The 19,586-nt window shown below is 36.6% G+C and overlaps 1 protein-coding gene across 1 annotated transcript; it reads left to right on the top strand.

Annotated features, from left to right (window-relative positions):
* The first annotated feature begins 8,177 nt into the window (after positions 1-8,177).
* On the top strand, positions 8,178-15,151 carry LOC106909181 (tetraspanin-8-like). The gene is made up of 9 exons (XM_014975486.2): positions 8,178-8,338; positions 9,679-9,735; positions 10,324-10,443; positions 10,525-10,599; positions 11,616-11,711; positions 11,785-11,901; positions 12,499-12,531; positions 13,341-13,424; positions 14,153-15,151. Exons 1-9 carry the CDS (start codon positions 8,279-8,281, stop codon positions 14,243-14,245), a joined length of 735 nt encoding a protein of 244 aa, XP_014830972.2. The 5' UTR covers positions 8,178-8,278; the 3' UTR covers positions 14,246-15,151.
* The last annotated feature ends 4,435 nt before the right edge of the window (positions 15,152-19,586 follow it).

Genomic DNA, 19,586 nt, shown 5'->3' on the forward strand with positions numbered 1-19,586 from the left:
AATAAGAATGAAAAAGTATTTCGTAAAATGGCTTCTAAACTAACGAGGACGTAAATTTTGAGTGAATTTTTAAAACGCCACAAAAAAAAGAGGTTTTTAGTGAATCAACCAGGCTATTGAAAGCTTAGTTATATCAGATGTTGACGCTACGCACGGCTGCAATAAACAGGAAGTAGCGTCTGCAAGCTAGCATGAACCACACATTGGGCCTCCCCTCCGAGCTTCAGGTTTGGACTTCAGAGCTTCAGTGGATGGGAGAATTTACTAAATCAGAACTTATTCAGGAAATGTGTTTCCATCTCCCCTTTAGTGCATTATTTGTTTTTAAGAAAAGCCAAAAATCACCTCAAGTAAACTGAAAAACGTTTCTGGAAGTTAAAATTCAGGAAGGTATTTTAAATTGTGCCATTTCCATAAGTAAAAACAAAGATCTACCTGATCTGATTTTAAATTACTGACTATTATTAAATGTGAGATGCACTAGCATATTATACAACTGTACATCTTTGAAAAGCATTAGTGGAGCCTCCTGCACAATCAACAACAATGCAGCAAGTGGTTTCTGGATGGTAAATCAACAAAAACAACACTTGTCTTTTCCAGCAGCCATTGTGCAGTGCATACAGCAGTAAAACCAGCCGACCAAATGTGCTGGAGCTCAGCTTGGGTTGCTAGGTAACAGGCGGAACTCTGCTGAGGTTGCTAGGTAACGGATCAGTGTGACTCAACAATCAGGAAGTTTTTGAAACTGCTCATTTTCCAGACACCAAAAACATTAACTTAATGGCAATAAACATCTTTTGTTGTTTTTAGAAGCAGCAGAGACCCAAATAGAAAAACGTGCAAAAGATGAATTTTGAATTCTAGATTTCCTTTAAGCAGCTTTAAAAACCCTGAAACTGGGTTTTACTGTTGGCCGTTTACCTGGTTGCAATGTGTTGTTGCTCCTTATCCTTCACTGTTGCATTTTTTTTTTTTTTTTTTTGCTACAGTAACGGTTTCCCAGAATGCCCTGTAGGTGTCACCAATGTATCCAGCACTGTAAAAATGGAGGCAACATTTCCAGTGGGTTTTTGTTTGCTTCATTAGATTGTCTGAGGCATGTGTGAGGATTTTGTGCAAACTGGAGCCTTTCTCGTTCTCTCCCTGAACGCTCTCTGATCGCTGTGTTGTTTTGTTTTCTGTTATGATGGTTTTACATCAAAGCTCTGAACTTTTTTTGCTACCCTTGTTAGTTCCTGTGACATATCCTCGTCTTGTATTTTATTTTATTGTGTAACAGAGACGTATTTCATAATTGTAGGGGGAGCCAAAGAGAAAAAACTTTTAGACAGTGTAGTTTCTCCAATTCTTGGGAAACTTTGGAGGAGGATGTTGGAAGGTTGGTGCTTTGCATATGAACACACTTCTGGAGAGAATCCAGGAGCCAGAACTCGGTTTCTGGTTTCATGTCTTGCAGCAGCTAGATTCAGTTTTAATCAGCTGCAATCATGCAGAGGTTTCATCTTCTCACGGTCTGCTGTCCTAAATGACTCAGTAATCTACCAACAATAGAAACAACTTGCAACAGGAAGAAGAAGAAAAAAAAAGAGACTATCAGACATTTCCAAGAACGGAAGCCATCTTGTTTGGAGAAACTGTAAACTGGCTCCATCCGCTCCCCATTTTGAAAAATCAACCTGACCTTGATCCTTAACGTGAGTCAAAAACATTTAAACAATCATGAATCACACATCCCCAGGTTGTAAATAAAAGCTATAAACCTGCGAAACAATTTATTGCCATAAAACTACTGATTAAAATGTTGCAAGTCGAGGAAATTGAAGGGAAAATTTCTCCAAATAGAAGAGAGAAAACGATCCTCATTCCTGACCTCATGCTTTGTTCGGCACATTTCTGGACTTTTCCCAGTTGCGAAATTCATGGTTTGTCATTCAGCTTCATGCAAGCAAAACTTTGACCTGTTATAATTTTGCACAAGTTTTCAAAATAAAAAGCAGAAGTTAAATGACAATAAGTTATAAGATGTTGTGACGTCCCCCTCCACTTTATGTGGAGGGATCCGTCAGTTATTGTGTTTTGTCCTGAGGCGGAGCAGAGTGGGCGGGACCAGGATTCGCCAGGCCCAGCGCGTCATCGCTATAGAAGCAGCCTGCTTCAGCGCGTGAAGAGAGAGGAGTTGAAGCTGGTTGGAGGGAGTCGCTGTTTGGCTCTGTTTATTTGTTTGGGTTGTTCAATAAAGAGCGTATTCTTTTATTGAAGGCCGCGTCTCCCTGGCTTTTGTTACGGCTCACGAGCCGGGTCGTGACAGATGTTGAGCAACAAAAGGAAAAGGGTTTTAGTCGTTACTCACTGCTGTTGCTTTACATAAACAGCAGGAATCAACGTATGTGTTTAAAACCTCAACTTTACAGATGGTTTCATAAATTTGTTTACAATTAAAGGGGATCTGCCATGCAAAATTTACTCTTTGGACACTTTTATACTTTTATTTGTGTTTCTGTTGGTTCTAAAAACACCTCAAGCACTTAAAATTAACCGTCTAGCCGTTTAATGTTTCAAAAACCTCCTACTTAAGTCACATTCTACGGGCTCTTGGCCGTTACCTAGCAACCCCAGTGGAACTCTGCCAGTCACCTAGCAACCAAAGCCTAGCCAGAGAACGTTTGGTCGGCTAATTTTACTTTTTGTAAGTTTTTATACTTCCATTTGGGTTTAAAAAAAAACTGCCTAAGTGTTTAAAGTTCCCACCAGACGTCTTTTGGACATCAGTTTTGGTTTCTGGAAAGCGAGCCGCTTCAAAATCGTCCAGATTGTTAAGACACATGGCGCCACTGGCAACCCGCGCTGAGATTGTCCAGTTGCTTTTACAATGTTTCACCTCATTCTGAGTTTCAGAAGTTGAAAATTTCTGACATTAATCTTAAAATTAAAAAATTTTTTCTTGCAAATTTTCATCTTTTCAAAATCAGGAAATTTCCAAAAGTTGAAAGTTTCCAACTTTTTCTTGAAAATGTCTTGATCTCAAATGTTCTGTGTTTTTTCTCTCTTGGTGGGCAGGTTGTCCCGTTTTGTCTGTCTGCAGTAACCCGCCGTCGCAGCTTCACAAGTCCAGACTTGACGTTCTAATTTGTCTGCCAAGCTGCTTTCTAACGTTCATCAGTGGTTCAGGTTAACTCTCATTTGTGATAAACCGAAACTCAAGCCAAAACAAAACCTAACCCCCCTGCAGACAGTTAAGTTTCTGTTTGCTCTGAAAAAGCTTTCAGTTAGTTGGCGGGTTTTGGACATGCTGTCTTAAATATGAAGGTCAGAGTCCTGAGGAGGAAAATTCTCTTTGAATGTTCACCAAGTTTCAGGTTCAGGTCTGAGCTGGAGGCCGGCAGCCAAACGTTGTCAGTCCAGCTCTGTCTAAACGAAGCCAAAATGCGTAGGCAGGCCTTTCCAGTGCTTCACTGTTTAGATTCAATCATTCTGTTTAGCAATCTAAAACCTACCAGGCCCCAAAAACCCTCATCTGGATTCAGTTTGGTTTTATGAAAGCACTGGAGAAAAGAGCTGCTTCTGCTTCCTCAGGCAGCTGCATCCAGCAGCAGAACCGCTCTGGTCATTAATATATTCACAGAGATAAAATCGAGTTAAAAGTTTGTAGCTCTTCGATATTTTAATCTTTTCTCACCTCAAAACATTTTGAAATCTTGGTCCATCAATTTCTCAGGAAAAACATAAAATCTTTGAGTGTTTTTGGTTTAATTTATTGCAAATATCCGAATACACTTGAAATAAGACAAAACTAACTTACAAGTAGCTTTTCGGCAAGATACAGGAGTTTGTTTTAGGTCAATTATTCCTTAAAATAGATTAAAAATGTACCAGCTCCACTGTGAGATTATGGTAAAAATGTTTTGTTATAAGTGAAATAATCTGTCTTTTCTTAACCATATTAAGGATGTATTGGCTTAAAACAAGCTCCTCTATCATGCTTAAAAGTTACATGTAAGTTATTTCTTTTATTTCAGGTGAACTAAAATATTTGCGTTAGAAAACTAGATCACAAATGCTGAGTAAAACCTTCCTGTGGTGTTGAACTGAGGCTAAAATTAGCATAAAAATAATGACATAACTGTTTTTAAAGACTATAATTAAAAATTGCCTGTTATGATCTGTAGATGTTTGGATTTTTAATTTGATTTATGTTCTGTTTTCTTTATTTCTTTACTGATATTTTCTCTTGCTACAGTTTCTCCCTTGTGTCAGTTCAGTTTTATTGTTTGTGTTTTTGGATTTGTTTATTTAATGTTTCTCTCTGTTTACTCTTTTCATTCCCTGATTTGCTCCAACCTGCTTCTTTCCCCAGCTGCATCCTTCCGCCTGTCATTAGCTCCTCTGAGGATTCGGCCAGTTTCTCTGCTCCTCTGTTTATTTAATCCAGATTTGTTTTTATTAAAGTGATTTAGATTATATTTCTGTGACCCACTGGAGCTTTTAAACCACATAGTCTATTTTTCTGCTGACTGATGGTACAAAGTGAAATCTGGGTTTGCTTGCTGAGATTTCCTGTAAACCGCTGGGTTTAGAAAAATCAGCACATTAAATAAAAACATAATTATTGAGGCTGTTTGTTTACAGACTGATGTTTTGTAAAATTATGCAGTCAAAAATGAACAGCAATAAATTAGAGGAAAAAAAAGTTTTTTTCAAAGTCTTATTATTACCATGTTGTTCATAAATGTCACATAAATGTTTCAAGGATAAATGATGTCTTATTTCCAGGGTTTGTCTGCCTGGAAAGGGACCGTGTTCAGAAAACCCTCTGAGCCTCAACTCAGTCAGAGAGGCTGATGCTCCTTCCTGACCACCATGTTGCATTATGAAGATTATTTGACTTTCCAGCACACAAAGGAAACCCAAAATTTGTTTTGAAAAAAGTTGCAGTTTGTGTTGATCCAAAACAGCAGTAAACAAAACTTACATTTCTTTAGATTATTACCTAAAGAAATTCTCAGTAGTTCATGCAGTAGTTCCTGGTTTCCTCACTTCTGCTCCCACATGTCAGCAGGTTAACGACAGGAGCGGCTCTACGGAGGAGTAAACTGGATTTCATGTCGGCTGTCAGCTGAATGCTGATGAAAACCAGACATGGCAGCTCCTCTCCCACATCGTTACGTAAACCTGGAGGTCTCTGGTGAACTTAAACAACGTTCAGCTTTGCATATATGGAGTTAATTTCCTGCCAAAATGTTGGAATCAAATAAAAAAAAAAATGTCTGGTGTGTGCTTCAAAAAAGTCAGAATTCTGAGATTTCTGAATTTAAAATCAGAATTCTGATTTTAAATTCAGAATGCTGAGAAAAAGGAACTGAATTCTTAATCAAAACTTTAAGTTTAAGGTTGAAATGATTTCTTTAAAGTCAGAATTGTTAGTTTATAATCAGAGTTATGAGAAAAAAGTCAGAATTTTGAGATTCGTGAGTTTAAAGTTTGAATTCTGTGGGAAAAAAAAGGTAAAAAAAAATACTGGAGCTTAAAGTGAGACTTCTGAAAAGAGTTCTGAGAAAAAGTCTGATTTTTGAGAAAAAAATTAAAAATTCTGAGAAAAAAGTCAAAATTTTGACAAGTCAGAATTCAGGGAAAATTATATTGATATTATATTTTTAGATTAATCACATTCGTTAGTGGGTTAACGTCCACAGTCCCAGTCCCTCTGTGTGGTGGGCTGTCAGCTGTAGTTCATCTCTGCTGCCAAGGAAATGACAGTATTGGAAACAGCAGACAGGAAGTGGTGGCTTCCTGATCTCTGATTTGCTTCTTTCCTGGCCAGTTTTGGTGGACGGCCACATCAGACTCAGCTGAGCTGCTTCCTGACATGTTTACATTTTCACTGTTCGACATGAGATCAGGTCAGAGAAGTTTGACAGCAGAGAATTGGATGTTTTTTCATGCCACATCTGATTTTAAACAAACTTTCTTGCTTTCTTTTAAAAGAAAAATCTTACAAATGACTGCGAATAAATCTCCATCCTTGTTGAGCAAATATTATGGCTGTATTCTTGTAATTTAAACAGAAATTCTCAGCTGTTCCCTAAAACAATATACACAACTGATTAAAATAAGTCTCTGTGATTTCTTTTTGTTTTTAGAAAAGAAAGCAAGTATTTTATTTTTAAGTCTAAGGGGAGAGATGCTTATGTCTCTCCTCTCCGATTTCTGACTCTAAAGTCAGAATTCTGGGGAAAAAATCTGAATTTTGATAAAAATGTCAGAATTACGAGCTTTCCGATTTGAAGACAACATTCTGAAAAAATAGAATTTTGTGAAAAATGTCAATTTTGAGAAAAGTTAGAATTCTGAGGAAAAACATTAGTTTTAAGGAAAATGTCAGAATTTTGATAGTCAGAATTATGACATTTCTGAGTTTAAAGTTAGAATTTTGAGGTAAAAAGTCTGAATTATGAGATTAATGTCAAAATTGTGAGGGAAAAAAGTTCAAATTTTGAGTTTAAAGTCAGAATTCTGAGAAAAATGTCTGATTTTTTTTTTTTTTTGCAAAAAATCTGAATTTTGATGAACAAGCCAGAGTTTTTCTGAGAAAAAATGTTTATCTTTAAATAATATTTTAGATGAATCCCATTTGTTGACTCGTTGATGCCGGCAGCCCGGTTTGAAAAAGGCTGGATCCCCTTCTGTTGGAAAGCATCCAGAGCTGCCTGCTGTTTGTGTCTCTCCTCCACAGCTGAAGCTCATGAAGGCTCTTCAACGAGTCGTTTCCTGTAACAATCGCCACATTGTTTGGCTCAGCTGGTAAACACGCTCACATTGTGCCTTGGTTTGCTCCTCAAACTGCTGTTGCTGGAAGTATTCAGAAATGAGGAGAACCTGAAACAATCAAGATGTTTCAAAGAATGGAGAGACAGATAAGCTAAACAAAATCCAGAAAATCTGATTTTCTGGATTCAAAGTTTTAATTACAGAAGTCGGAGTTGCTCTGCAGCTCTCCTCCAATCAGATTCTCTCCAGGATTTATGCCTGTTGCTAGGCAACACAGTACTTCAGCTCCTCTAAAGGTTTTCTACTAAATTCAGGTTTGGAGATTGACTAAGCTACTTCAGGAGCCACTCCTTAGCAGTCCTGACTGTGTTGCGTAAGTCACGCATTTGTTTTTAAGTTACGGCGTCTCAGAGCCAGAAGGTTGTGGTTAAATGTGGAAAACAACATAATCCACAGTAGTCTAAGAAAGGGTGTTCCTTGTAAACTCCATGTAAACTTGAATTGCTTTCACTTCTTGCTTATATACTTATATTTTTTCCAAGCATTGTGATTTTCTTTTCCTTTTTCTATTAAAGGGGACCTATTGTTCTTCATTGAAAAGTTAGCATAGGCCTGTGGGCTAAACAAAACATGTTCATTACATTTTTTACACAATGAGATTTTAGTCAGCTCTGTAGGTAACAGTTCTGCTGGGGTTGCTAGATGAAGGGCAGAGTTCTGCTGGGGTTGCTAGGTGACGGGCAGAGTTCCGTTGGGGTTGCTAGGTGACGGGCAGAGTTCCGTTGGGGTTGCTAGGTGACGGGCAGAGTTCCGTTGGGGTTGCTAGGTGACGGGCAGAGTTCCGTTGGGGTTGCTAGATGAAGGGCAGAGTTCCGTTGGGGTTGCTAGGTGACGGGCAGAGTTCCGTTGGGGTTGCTAGGTGACGGGCAGAGTTCCGTTGGGGTTGCTAGGTGACGGGCAGAGTTCCGTTGGGGTTGCTAGGTGACGGGCAGAGTTCCATTGGGGTTGCTAGGTGACGGGCAGTGCTTGCTGATTTGTGACTTTACATTCTGGAGGTTTTTGAAATGACTCATTTTCACCAAAAAACATGAACTTTTTTTCAATAACTGGATTGCTGATTGTTTTATTGTTTTTAGAAGCAGTATAAACCCACATAGAGATTTTCCAGCCTTTTTTCCTGCACTGGTTTACAATATTTAGTGCACGTCTGTGTTATTTTAACATTTTGCAAACAAACTTTTTAATTCGGTTTAGTTTCAAACTGTTTAAATGCTAAAAACAATCAAAAACAAAACAGATTCTGCACTATCCTGTTTCATTTCCTGTTGTTTGGGTGAGTCTTCGTGCGTTGGTATGTAAACCTTGGGGTTGCTCGAGCTGATTGGCTGCTGTATTTCCACCCAAACGCTCAGACTCTCTGCAGGAGCTTTTGAACGTCACATGCAACCTGCATCCCTGCCCTGATCAGCCGCTTGGTTTCTCCTCTTCAGTGTCGAAGTGAAAAAAAAAGATGGGGAAAATAAACGGATGCCTGAAGTGCCTTTTCATCTTCTTTAATGTGCTGTTTCTAGTAAGTAGAAGTCATTATTTTTTTAAAACTTTTTCATGTTTTTGCATTTCTAAAATGTTCATTTTTAGTAATTAAAATTTCATAAAACATGTTGATTAACAAGAAGAATCAGGAGTTTAAGAAAAAAAAAAAACACAAAAAGACCAACAATTTGTTCTTACTTTTTTATTTTTACAGTTTTAAACTTCTTTGAACTTTTGCTGTATTATTAGTATTATCAGTTATTTTATATGAATTATTCTGCATTGGAAAAATATGAAAGATTTTGGATTTTTGGAGTATGGAAAATGTACAAATTGTTCTTAATTCACTTTTCAGACATATGTATCTGTAAAACTTGTAATTTTAGTTGGAATTTAATTAATATTACAGTTAAAAGTAACATAGGATGAACAGAGTACACAATGTTCTGATGTGTAATTTGTCCACTTGGTGCCCAATAAGCAGATGACTTCCAGTAACAGAAACTGTGTGTGTGTGAGTGTGAGTGTGTGTGTGTGTGTGTGTGTGCATGTGCATGTGTGTGTGGGTGTGTGTGTGTGTGTGTGTGTGTGTGTGTGTGTGTGTGTGTGTGTGTGTGTGTGTGGGTGGGTGAGTGTGTGTGTGTGTGTGTGCGTGTGTGTGTGTGTGGGTGGGTGGGTGGGTGGGTGGGTGTGTGTGTGGGTTGGGGGTCCTGTTACACTCCGCCCATCGAACCCTCCTGTTGTTTCTGTCTTTAATGATATTTTAGTGCTTCCTTTTGAAGACATTACATTCTTTCGGTTTCCTTTTGGATGAAACGGACAAAAAAAAGGAAGAAAAATGAAAGTTTGGAGTTTGAGAAATCTTGGAGGAAAGTTTCAAAAAGTTTTTTGGTGCAAGAATGAAACGCAAAGGATTAAAAGGTGAATTTGTAAAGTTTTTATAACTCTTTTTTTGTTTCTTTGATTAATTATATGACCCAAGCTATGTCTCCTCCGCACCTTTTTTTTATTTTATTTATTTATTTATTTATTTTTTTTTGCATTTTCCGTTCGCGGCATTTTTGTGAAGCTGCGTCACTTCAGAGAAAAACCCATTTCTGCTCTCTGCCGCCCTCTCGTGTCCTGCAGCTGAAATTACAGCAGGATTCACTACGCCTAAAATAAACTATTAATCCCCTAAAACAATCCAGGATTCTTCATTATTTTATTCCAATTATTTATTAATAAAATAAATAAAAAGATGAAGAATACGTTTTATTTATAATTTTGTCATAAAATGAAACTATTTTGGCTCCCTTTCATATGAGTAACATTTTGTGAATTTCAAATGAAGCAAAAATAGTTTTATTTGTGTTTAATTCAGTTTTTCTTCCCCAGATCGTCGGATGTGTGCTGATATTCGTGGCAGTGAAGGCCACTGCTGTTTCAATCCAGGTAAACTATGAAAATATCATACAATTTCAATTATTTAGAGTAAAAGTCTCCACTATACTTCTGTCTATCCTTCCTGTATCGATAAGATAAAAAAAGAACCAAGTAGTTGCGTCTAATCCTGTGCATTAATGCAGTGACAGGCACCTGAAGCTAGAGACTCCAAAACAACAGGGGGCGCTCAAGAGCACAATGTGCTTCACACAATTATAATTGACAAAAAGTTTCGTCATATTACGAAAATAGCAATAATGCAGAACAAAGTTGTAATATTACAAGAATAAACCAAATTTTATGACTTTATTCTCTTATTATCCTGGCTGTGGACAGGAAAAAGCTCCTGTAGCAGTCTGTGTTACAGTGAATCTGAAGAAGCCTCTTTTGAAGACACTGTCAGTTCTATTTGTTTTTGTTTTATTTTTTATAGTGTCTTTTTTTAATCTATTCTTGTATTTTATTTAGTTTCTAGTGGATGTTGGTCCACTGTGGTTGTTTCTAAGTCTCTTATGACTCAAACTGATACTTTGAAGAAAAGGTAATGAATCATTTGAAGCTTCGCTGTAACTCGTTTCTTGCCTCCCAACCGATCAGATGTCGACATTCGGCGGCCCGGGCGTGGGCTGGATCTGGGTCATCACCCTCGGCGTCTTCGGCATCTCCGCTCTGGGAATCTTCGCCGCCTGCTCCGAGAAGGAGCTTTTCCTCAAAATAGTACGTAGAACAGTCTGAATCCTACAGAAACATGACATTAAGAGTCAGCAAAACGCGACCTGAACTTGTTTTGTTGTGCAGTTTGCAGGTTTCATGGGGATTGGGATGATCATCATGCTAATCTTTGGGACGGTCGTGGCTGTTCTGAGAAACTCGGTAACCTGCTATAAACACCCAGTGCATTACGAACTTCAGTCTGGTTTTATGCTGTCGAATTAAAATCATGTCTGATCAGCTCTGACCTTATAGGCATCAAAATTAATCAGGGTGCAAAACTTTTATGAGGGTGTGAATACTTTTTAATATGTTCATTTTGCTTTGTTTTATCGTAGGAAGCCACCCTGAGACTCTTAAAAGTCCTGGGATTGACTTTTGCATAAAGTTATAAGCTTGCCATATAGTTTAAGTTTAAGTGAAGCTCATATATTTTATATTCAAATAACATTACCTTTTATTACATATTTAAGAAACAACAAAATCAAGGTTTAAATACCTTGATTTGAAGCTGATATGTGTTCAACAGCAGCTATGTGTGCAAAGGACAAGAAGTCTCTGCTGCATATGAAACCGTTTCAACAGGGAATGCAAGCAGCTCAAAGTGACAGGAAGAGATCTGGCTGCCGGCTCAGTACTAACAGGATGTTGTTTAGACTTGGATGTTGGAAACCTGACCTTTAACTGACACAAGTAAATTCTTAACACCTTAGAATAAAATAAAACATCACTTAAGAACATCTGCTGATTGTAGGGGAAATATTGACAGCCACCCTTGCAAAATGTGCAGTCAACAAACTCAAAGTTACGTCTCTGATGCATGAGCAGATCTTTAATCTTTTAATCCTTTGGAACATCTCTGATATTTATGAACATCACACCTTTTTTACTTTTAAGGAATTTGGTTATCAGATGCTTCTCAGAATTGAGTGACGTAGATGTCGAGCAGCTAAAAGTTTTCCAGTCCACACCTGCGTATGAAGAGCTGTATAAAACAGGATGTCTCCTTTTTTTATTAGAAAACATTTTGGCTGCTGTTGAATGAGCTAATCCATCTGCTGATGATATTAAAGATTTGTTCCTTGAAACTTTTGATTCTCAGCAGCCTCATTTTGAAAAATCATCTTTTAAAGATTTTCACTCCACAATGCTAACCGAGTTTGTTTTTTATCTTTCAGCTGAAACAAAACTATGAGAGTAAATCCAAAGAATTTGTCGAGCCTGTCATGAAAGATGAAGAGTCTCGGCAAGTCCTCGAAACCCTCCAGATCACCGTAAGTCCTGAATCCTTACAGAATGTGTTCAGGTTTTGTGCAGAAGTCTCCAGTAAGCCGTGTGTGTTTGCAGTTCAAGTGCTGCGGCGTCGTTAGCGCTAAGGACTGGGGAACACAGATCCCAACCTCCTGTGAATGCACCGACACCAGCAGAGCGTTTGGGGCCGTAACCTGCAAACCCAGACCTGTGGTACGTCGGGCGGGGAACATAGGGAGGCACTTTTATTTTATTTCACTATTTTAGCTGCTTTATTTTTATTTATTCATATTAAAATTATATATATATATATATATATATATATATATATATATATATATATATATATATATATATATATATTTTTTTTTTTTTTAATGAAATTTTATTTATTTATTTTTTTAATTTGAATTAATTACTTTATTTATTTACTACATGAATCTCAGTTTTAATTCTGGATTTTATTCATTTATTTCAAATATTCTTATTATTCACGCAGCTGTAATGACTTTAACCAACAGGAGCACTTTCTCTAAACATATGAAGGCATTTAGTTCTAGTTTATTAAATTTTTAAATTTTTATTCATTTATTGATGTTACGATTAATTAATTTATTATTTTTATTCATTTATTACATGAATTTCTTAATTCTGGGTTTTTTTATTTTCATTCTTTCATTTTTATTTTTATTATTTATATTTTTAGTCTCATTTTTAATTTTTTTATTTATTTTTTTAGAATGCTTAAATCTGTATTTTCATGGTATTTTTGGTTTCTGTGTGAATCGCTGTGTTGTTGTTTTCCTCCAGTTATCCTCAGGACCGGCTCTGATCTACGCTGAGGTATTAATTCACATTAACAACATTCTGCTCATGTTGGGCCTGTTCTGGTCTCTGAACTTACATTTCCACATAAAAATCTCAGAAATTTTCTAGAAGAAGAAGAAGAAAAAAGACATTTCTGAGTTTAAAATGCTGCAAATTTGCTAGACAAAAATCTGACATTTTCTATAAAGAATTTGAAAATTTTCTAGGAAAAATTGGAAATTTTGAGTTTTTAAGGTCACAAATTTACTAGAAAAAAATCTGGAAAACTTCTGTTTCAAAATTGCAAATTTTCTACAAAAAACTTGGAATTTTTGCAAGAAAAAAAAAGAATTTGGTAATTTTCTATAAACACTTGGATATTTTCCAGAAAAAACGGAAATGTCTGAGTTACAAAAATTGCAAATTTCCTAGAAAAAACTGAGAAATTTTCTAGAAAAGAACTTGGAAATTCTCTAGAAAAAATTAGCAATTTCTGAGTTTCAAAAGCTGTAAATATTTAACTTCTGAAACCAAAGTCTTCTTTCTGAAAAAATTCTAAGATTAATCAGATTTTTTTTCTGGCCAATCTTTGACTTTTCAAATTTTCTTGTTTTTTCTAATAGCAAAAGATTTTCAACTTTCCAAAATTCTTGAAAATTTCTGAGATTAACCTAAAAATGTTTATTTCCTTTTAAGCAAATTTCCACCTTTTCAAATTGAGGAATTTCCTTGATTTTCCTAGAAATTTTCAGAGTTTTTTACTCCTATTTTTTCTATCTGAACGGCCCTGATATCCTGTCGAATGTTTAAATCTTATTGTTTTATTTCCACTCTCTCCTCTGCAGTCCTGCAGTGACAGCATCTTTTACTTACTGGACATTGGATTCAAGATCTCCCTGGGCTTCCTGTTTGGATTCGCTGTCACTGCAGTAAGTCCCACTGATATTTTAATTTATAAATTCATTTCTTCCCAGCATGTGATTGTGCAGCAGAAACTATAAAACAACTTTTAAAAACTCCTGGATTTGGCATTTCATTGCTGCAGGTACCGTTGGCCACCAACAGGTGGCAGAGTTTCACCATTTATTGTGATTTAAACAGGTTTTTAAAACCTGATTAGAAAAATAAACCAGTTTCCTCAAAATGACGGCCACCAGGGGGCGCTGTGGCCTCTGAAATACGAAAAAACTGAATCCCATACATTTTTCTTACATTTTCATCATCCTTTTTGTTTCTTGTTGTTCAATCATTTTCAAACATAAAATATAAGTTAAAATAACTGATTTAGATGTTATTTCTGATGCTTTGCTCCTCATGTTAGCATAGCAGCAAAAACTGGAAAAGTTGACAAGAAGAAGACCAAAGAAAAAACATAAGAAGAGTGAATAAAATAATAATTGATGTGATTAACATAAAATATTACATATTTTCTTATCAAGAGAGGATTGTGTTGAAAAAGTTTATTATCTGGTAATAAAGTCATAATATCTGATAAGTTATGTGGTGGAAAATGTTACCACCAACTAAAATCAGACGATGCAACATTTATGTTAATAACAAATTTATTGCTTATTTTTCGGTGCTAATCAGATACATGTGACCTGATTAAGTAGTTTTCATTTTTGAATTTGAACTGAATGTTTCTCTGTCCTTGCAGCTGTTGGGCCTGCTGATCTCCATCCTGATGATCCATCAGATCAGGCGCCACGACGGCATGGGAGGGCCGTCCATCGCCATGAAGGGCTACTGAAGCGTAGCTGAATGTTAGGATCTGAAATGTAACCAGAGTCTGTTTTATCATTAACACGGAGGGATTTAAATCGTCCTGGGAGGAGACAGCTTCTCCTCTTTCTGACTTTGTACAACTGATTCTTGTATAAACATTTATTTTTTTACATCTTTATGTTTTGTTGCTGAATTGTAATAATCTATGAAACACAGAAAAAATCTGAATATTTCCCTCAACAGCAGCTGGGAGATGAAAAACATTTCCAGACATTAAATTCAACAATTATTTAGAAAAACGACGATCGTGGGATTAATTTTTTATACATTCTGGGGTCTGAAACTGGCAAACATCTCTTTATAAGTTGGCAAAACAATCACTAAAGCAGATTATATAAAATTTCCAGTAATTTTAATGGAATAATTGGGTTGAATTTTCACAACAGAATGACTTTAAAAGTGCCAGTAACATTTTTTTACATCTATTTTCTTATCATTTTGTTGGAAATAATGTCTTTTATTTTCTTACATCATTTTCCAAATATTTCTATAAAATCTATCCACCCTTTTTGCAAAATTTGTATTTTTTCTTTAATTTAAAACCAAAGAATCTAAATAAAGTGGTGGTTGTTTAAAAATGACAACAAATCTCCAGCAGTAAAAATTAAATATTATTTTTATTTTTTAAACATTTGTGGCCTCTTTGGATTATTACTGCAGACCCGTAAACTGGATGTTCACCTGATAAAATGAGACAAATCTGTTGTAATTAAATGTTTAAGCTTTAAAGTTTGAACTAATTATGTCAATAAATGTTATAAACTCCATTATAAAACTGTTGTTTAAATGAAAAAACAAAACATTTCCAGACATTTCCACTATATTCTGTAAAATTATTGCACTTTTTTAATAAAAGCAACATTTCCACAGATTTATTTGACATTGTGTTGAATCTAAATATTTATGACTTTCTAAATTTACTTTTGGTTTAATAAATGCATAAACGACACGACCAATGAAAGGTATTTTCCGTACATAAAAGAACCACAGACAACGTATATGAATTTTATGCTTGTTTCTGTATTTATCATCAAAACTGATTTCACAGAGAACAAAAAAGCCATGGAAATAGAAATTATTTTCACAGGTGTCTATGAAAAATGCAATGAACATTCAAGTTAAAATCGGTAGGCCTAACAGCAGCCAGTCAGAGTGGAAAAATATTCTTGTTCTTTGCCATTTTCTAGTTGTTAAATATTCCACAAAATGACCAGATAAAAGATGAACAACATGCCAGTTTGATCTATTTGCATCAGAGCAGCTACTGTATGGCTAGTTCGCTGTTACTGTCTCTTACTCTGCAGTTGTGGAGTCACAATGTCTGGGATCATGAGCGCCCCCTGCCATGAGGCATGAGAACTGCCTGCCTCACCTCGAGTCTGTTCTCTGCCGTTTCTGATCGCTCCTCCGCAACGAAACACGTTACACACACAGTTAGTGACAATAAAAACACAGTGCATTAAATACATAAGCTAAATTATGGAAAATCTGTTCATACATTAAATGTTTTTAACCATTTCATTGCCGGCGTACAGACAGGAGGAGCATGATCTCATAGAATGGCAGCCAGTGCAGTTAGCTAGAGGTTGCGCAATCCCAGGTGAGGCTCAGCTCGCTGCTGCCTCACCGGCTTCACTTCCAAGTATAGGAACTTTATAGTACAAACCACACGGTGAAAATATCTATAAATGATTTTATTATTTTTCCATGACCGCACGTCACTGTAAATAAGTGATAAGTTATTTACTGTTATGGTCTGTAAGATACATTTATTCTCAGTATTAGATGTGGTCTCAACAAACCCAGGTACTTCAACAATATTATTTTACCTTTTATCTGGAAATAGTGTCTGTTTATTCTTGCCATACAGTCTCTGTATTAATTATTGCTCCAAAGGTCTTGCCATACCAGTTTATTCCTCTGTATTTACTTTAGTTTCTTAGTTTATTCTTGCATTTTATTCTTCATTCATTTCCATTTACTTTTCTCTGATTAGTATCATCCTCTCTTGGTTTATTGCTATGTCCACTTTAGTTTCTTTCCTGTTGCTACATTTATTTTATCGTTTATTGACCATCATTAATCTTCACTCATCACCTGCTGCGCCGCCTAATCGTCATGTTTCACTTCATGTGTTGATTTTTCACTGTTCGGCGTCGGATTCTCTGTTTTTATGCCATAATTCACATCTAGTTCGTCGCTTCGTTTCATGTTCCGCTTCTCCTGTTTCAGAGTTTTGCGCAATGTGCACGTCGTTGTTGTTTTTTAACCCCTTAAGGTGCAGGGCGGTCGGGAAACGTATCGATGGGGAAAAGGCAGACTGACATAAACCTTTTAAAACAACGGAGACAATTTCGGTATTCTGATTGTAACCGGGTGGTTTTACTGGAAAACATAGTTTACATCCAGTGGTTGTAAATTCCCAGCCGTTTTGGGCCCTTGAACACATCTAGGCCCCGTTCTGTCGGGCTCATTAGCGTATATAGGCACCGGGTGTGCCCGCCAAGCTGAGTGTGTTTGTCGGGTCAGGTGTTTGCGTTGGCTCTCTGTCAGATGAGCGCCCTGCTCGGATCGTGGACATTTGATCCTGGTAGGATAAATGGATTTTTGATGTCACTACCCTACCTGTCTATATTATTGTCAGCAGATACGTCATTGTTTTCTTTTGGTATTGCAGATTGCTGCTGTTGTCTATTATGCTCCCACAAATGGTGCAGAACCAGAACAGCTCCTTATTTTTATTAGCTTATTGGGCACAGCCTTAGGACTGGGTTGGGGCAATGTGGGGTTTGTTTTTCTTGTCTAACATTATTTTGTGTTTCTACTAATTTGGTTTGCATTTGTTTTTGGTTCCAATTGCTTCTAGTCTTGTCCTGGGTTTGCTAGCTTTATTGAGTTTTAAATTAGAATAATAAAGTCTATTTTTAATATTGTAAAAGAATGTATAAATAAAATATATTTTGTATACTATTTCTATTTCATCATTCTCAGCCAGACCTACCTGGGTATAATTAATTGGGAAACTCCAGATCATTTGGCTTTAGGGCCACGTCCTCAGTCACGATCCGGGTTCTTTCCCCCGTGTTACATGATGATTGACATTTAAAAGTCCTGTGGTTCCGTTCTATCACCCCCATTTCATACCGGACCACTTTCAGCTCCGGTGTTAACGCTATAAAATAAACGCTTCGTGGCATCACCATGGAGGGATTTCTTTATTTAAATGGGTTCATTTTTCAGAGGGACACGCAGTGAGGGTATCGTGATTTTAGTGATTACATGTGATTACTAAAATCACATGTAATCAGAGCGATTTTCTGTTGTCCTTCCATGGAAGCGGGCAGCATCCAGACGGAAATAAAACAATTTTTAATATAAGTTGCTGCTTTGACATGATCACAGAACTGCCAAAACTTCAATAAAACATAAAATATCTGAAAATCAGACGGCAGACTAAGTGAATCAGTCATCAGCCGGTGAGACGCTGAACCGATGCGGTGAACAAACACTGAATAGAAGAAGAAGAAGAGGAGCTGCCATCGATGCAGCCAGGCATGATTTAATGTTACACAATACAGTTTTACCAAGTTGCTCAAAGTCTTAACTGGTATTGTTGTGCATTTAAGGTGTAAAGTTTACCTTCGACCAAACGTCCCCCAAATAAATCCCAGCGCCCCCTGCCGTCCTCTGAACGCCCCCTGGGGGGCGCTACCGCCCACGTTGAGAACCGCTGAGCTAAGGTAATAATGTATGATATATGAAAATAACTCAAAAATCCCTAACAACCAAAAACCCACAACAGACTGAAATATTTCATAGTTTGGTTACAATTCATTAGTCTTGGAAAGCATGTCTGTATTAGCACATTAAAAAGTTGCATTCAATTTATTCACATTGCCAAATAAAAATCAGTTTTTCTAAATTATTTTGGTTTGTTATGTAATGGATTCAAACAGAGAAAAAAATGTTTTTATTTCTGCCCTTAGTTATTTTCAGATCATATTCCTGAGTTTTGTAAATAAATATGCATATGATTGCATCCATATGCGAAGAACAATAAATCAGTTTTATTTATTATATAGAGCCAAACAATAGAAATTTAATGTTTTAGGTCCTCATTTATCTGGAGTGGCATCAATGTTTACAAACAAACAAGAACATTATAAAAATAATTGGAAGAAATGCATTTAGTGATCAAAAATGATTCACAATCCAAGTTATTTTCCTTCACTACGATTTTATATTGATTGACTTCTGGAAACTTTTTGTTCTGTAATTGGATTGTAGAAAGTCCAACATGTCTGCTAGCATAGCCTGATGTGAATGCTAAGGCTAGTTAGCGTAACCAGTGATGACAGTGGATAAAAGGTTTTTCTGGAAAAGTAAGTTGCTTCTCCACTGTTGGCACATTTAGCAGCACTTACACAAAGTGATTTACAGCGTTAAGCCCCGCCTCCTGGCTCTGATTGTTTTTTGGTGCATTTCTTCAGACGGTAATAGCAGCTCAGGAAGGAGGTGGAGGAGATCAGTCTTAACAGATTATCTGTCTCAGCAAACTGTGACGATAAGGTGACAGTTTTAACAAAAAGTAAAAAAAAAAACAAATTAAATAAAAGTTACACAGTGCAGCTTTAAGTCTTCTGCTTGGCCATAAACAGAAATGAAATGAGACGTGAAGAAGCCGAGCAGTTTTGTTGGACATCTGTTGTTTTTGTTGTGGTTTGTCGACTCCGCCCATTTTCTGCTTTGCTCATTTTGTCCAGCATAAGTTTTTAGTTGGTCTTAAATAATCCAGTAAAATCACAAATAGTTAGAATCTCCTAGGAACTTGTTTCACTAAGCAGAAAGGTCACATTGATACGCAGCTTTAGCTTCAACTCAAATCGTAACCAGTTTAAAGGAGTCGACAGGTTTTTGGTTGAGCCCCTTTCCCATACATTTCTCATGAGCATTTTTCTGTGAAACTGACTTTTTGTACTTCTTGGTGAAGTTACCATAAAATTAGGTCACTGGTTTTGTTGTAACGACGTGCAGAAATAATGTGACTGCATCATTTACCAGATTCATTTTGCTCTTTACAGCTTTAAACCCTTTGAGAAAACATTTAGAAGCAGCACATAATGTTTTATTAAATTTCAGAACGTCACCAATACAAAAGTACATTTGGAGAACAAACGTTTATAATCGAGCTCCTCTGCCTTCAGTGCTGAAGAGAAACGGCCACTTTGCATCTGCTCGGCTGTCAGCCTGTCTTCCTGCAGTTGGCTCATTCCTCCACGTTTTAATCTAAGCCATAAACTGTTGTA

The sequence above is a fragment of the Poecilia mexicana genome, unplaced genomic scaffold, assembly GCF_051168715.1.
Source record: "Poecilia mexicana isolate PSO_F unplaced genomic scaffold, ASM5116871v1 scaffold_23, whole genome shotgun sequence".
NCBI classification, from domain to species: domain Eukaryota; kingdom Metazoa; phylum Chordata; class Actinopteri; order Cyprinodontiformes; family Poeciliidae; genus Poecilia; species Poecilia mexicana.

What these genes read in the sequence shown, in the direction of transcription:
- LOC106909181 (XM_014975486.2), top strand. Translation starts at nt 8,279, where the DNA reads ATGGGGAAAATAAACGGATGCCTGAAGTGCCTTTTCATCTTCTTTAAT. An exon ending in AGGAGCTTTTCCTCAAAATA is followed by an intron (nt 10,444 to 10,524) that starts GTACGTAGAACA and finishes TTTGTTGTGCAG; the next exon opens with TTTGCAGGTTTCATGGGGAT. An exon ending in TGGCTGTTCTGAGAAACTCG is followed by an intron (nt 10,600 to 11,615) that starts GTAACCTGCTAT and finishes TTTATCTTTCAG; the next exon opens with CTGAAACAAAACTATGAGAG.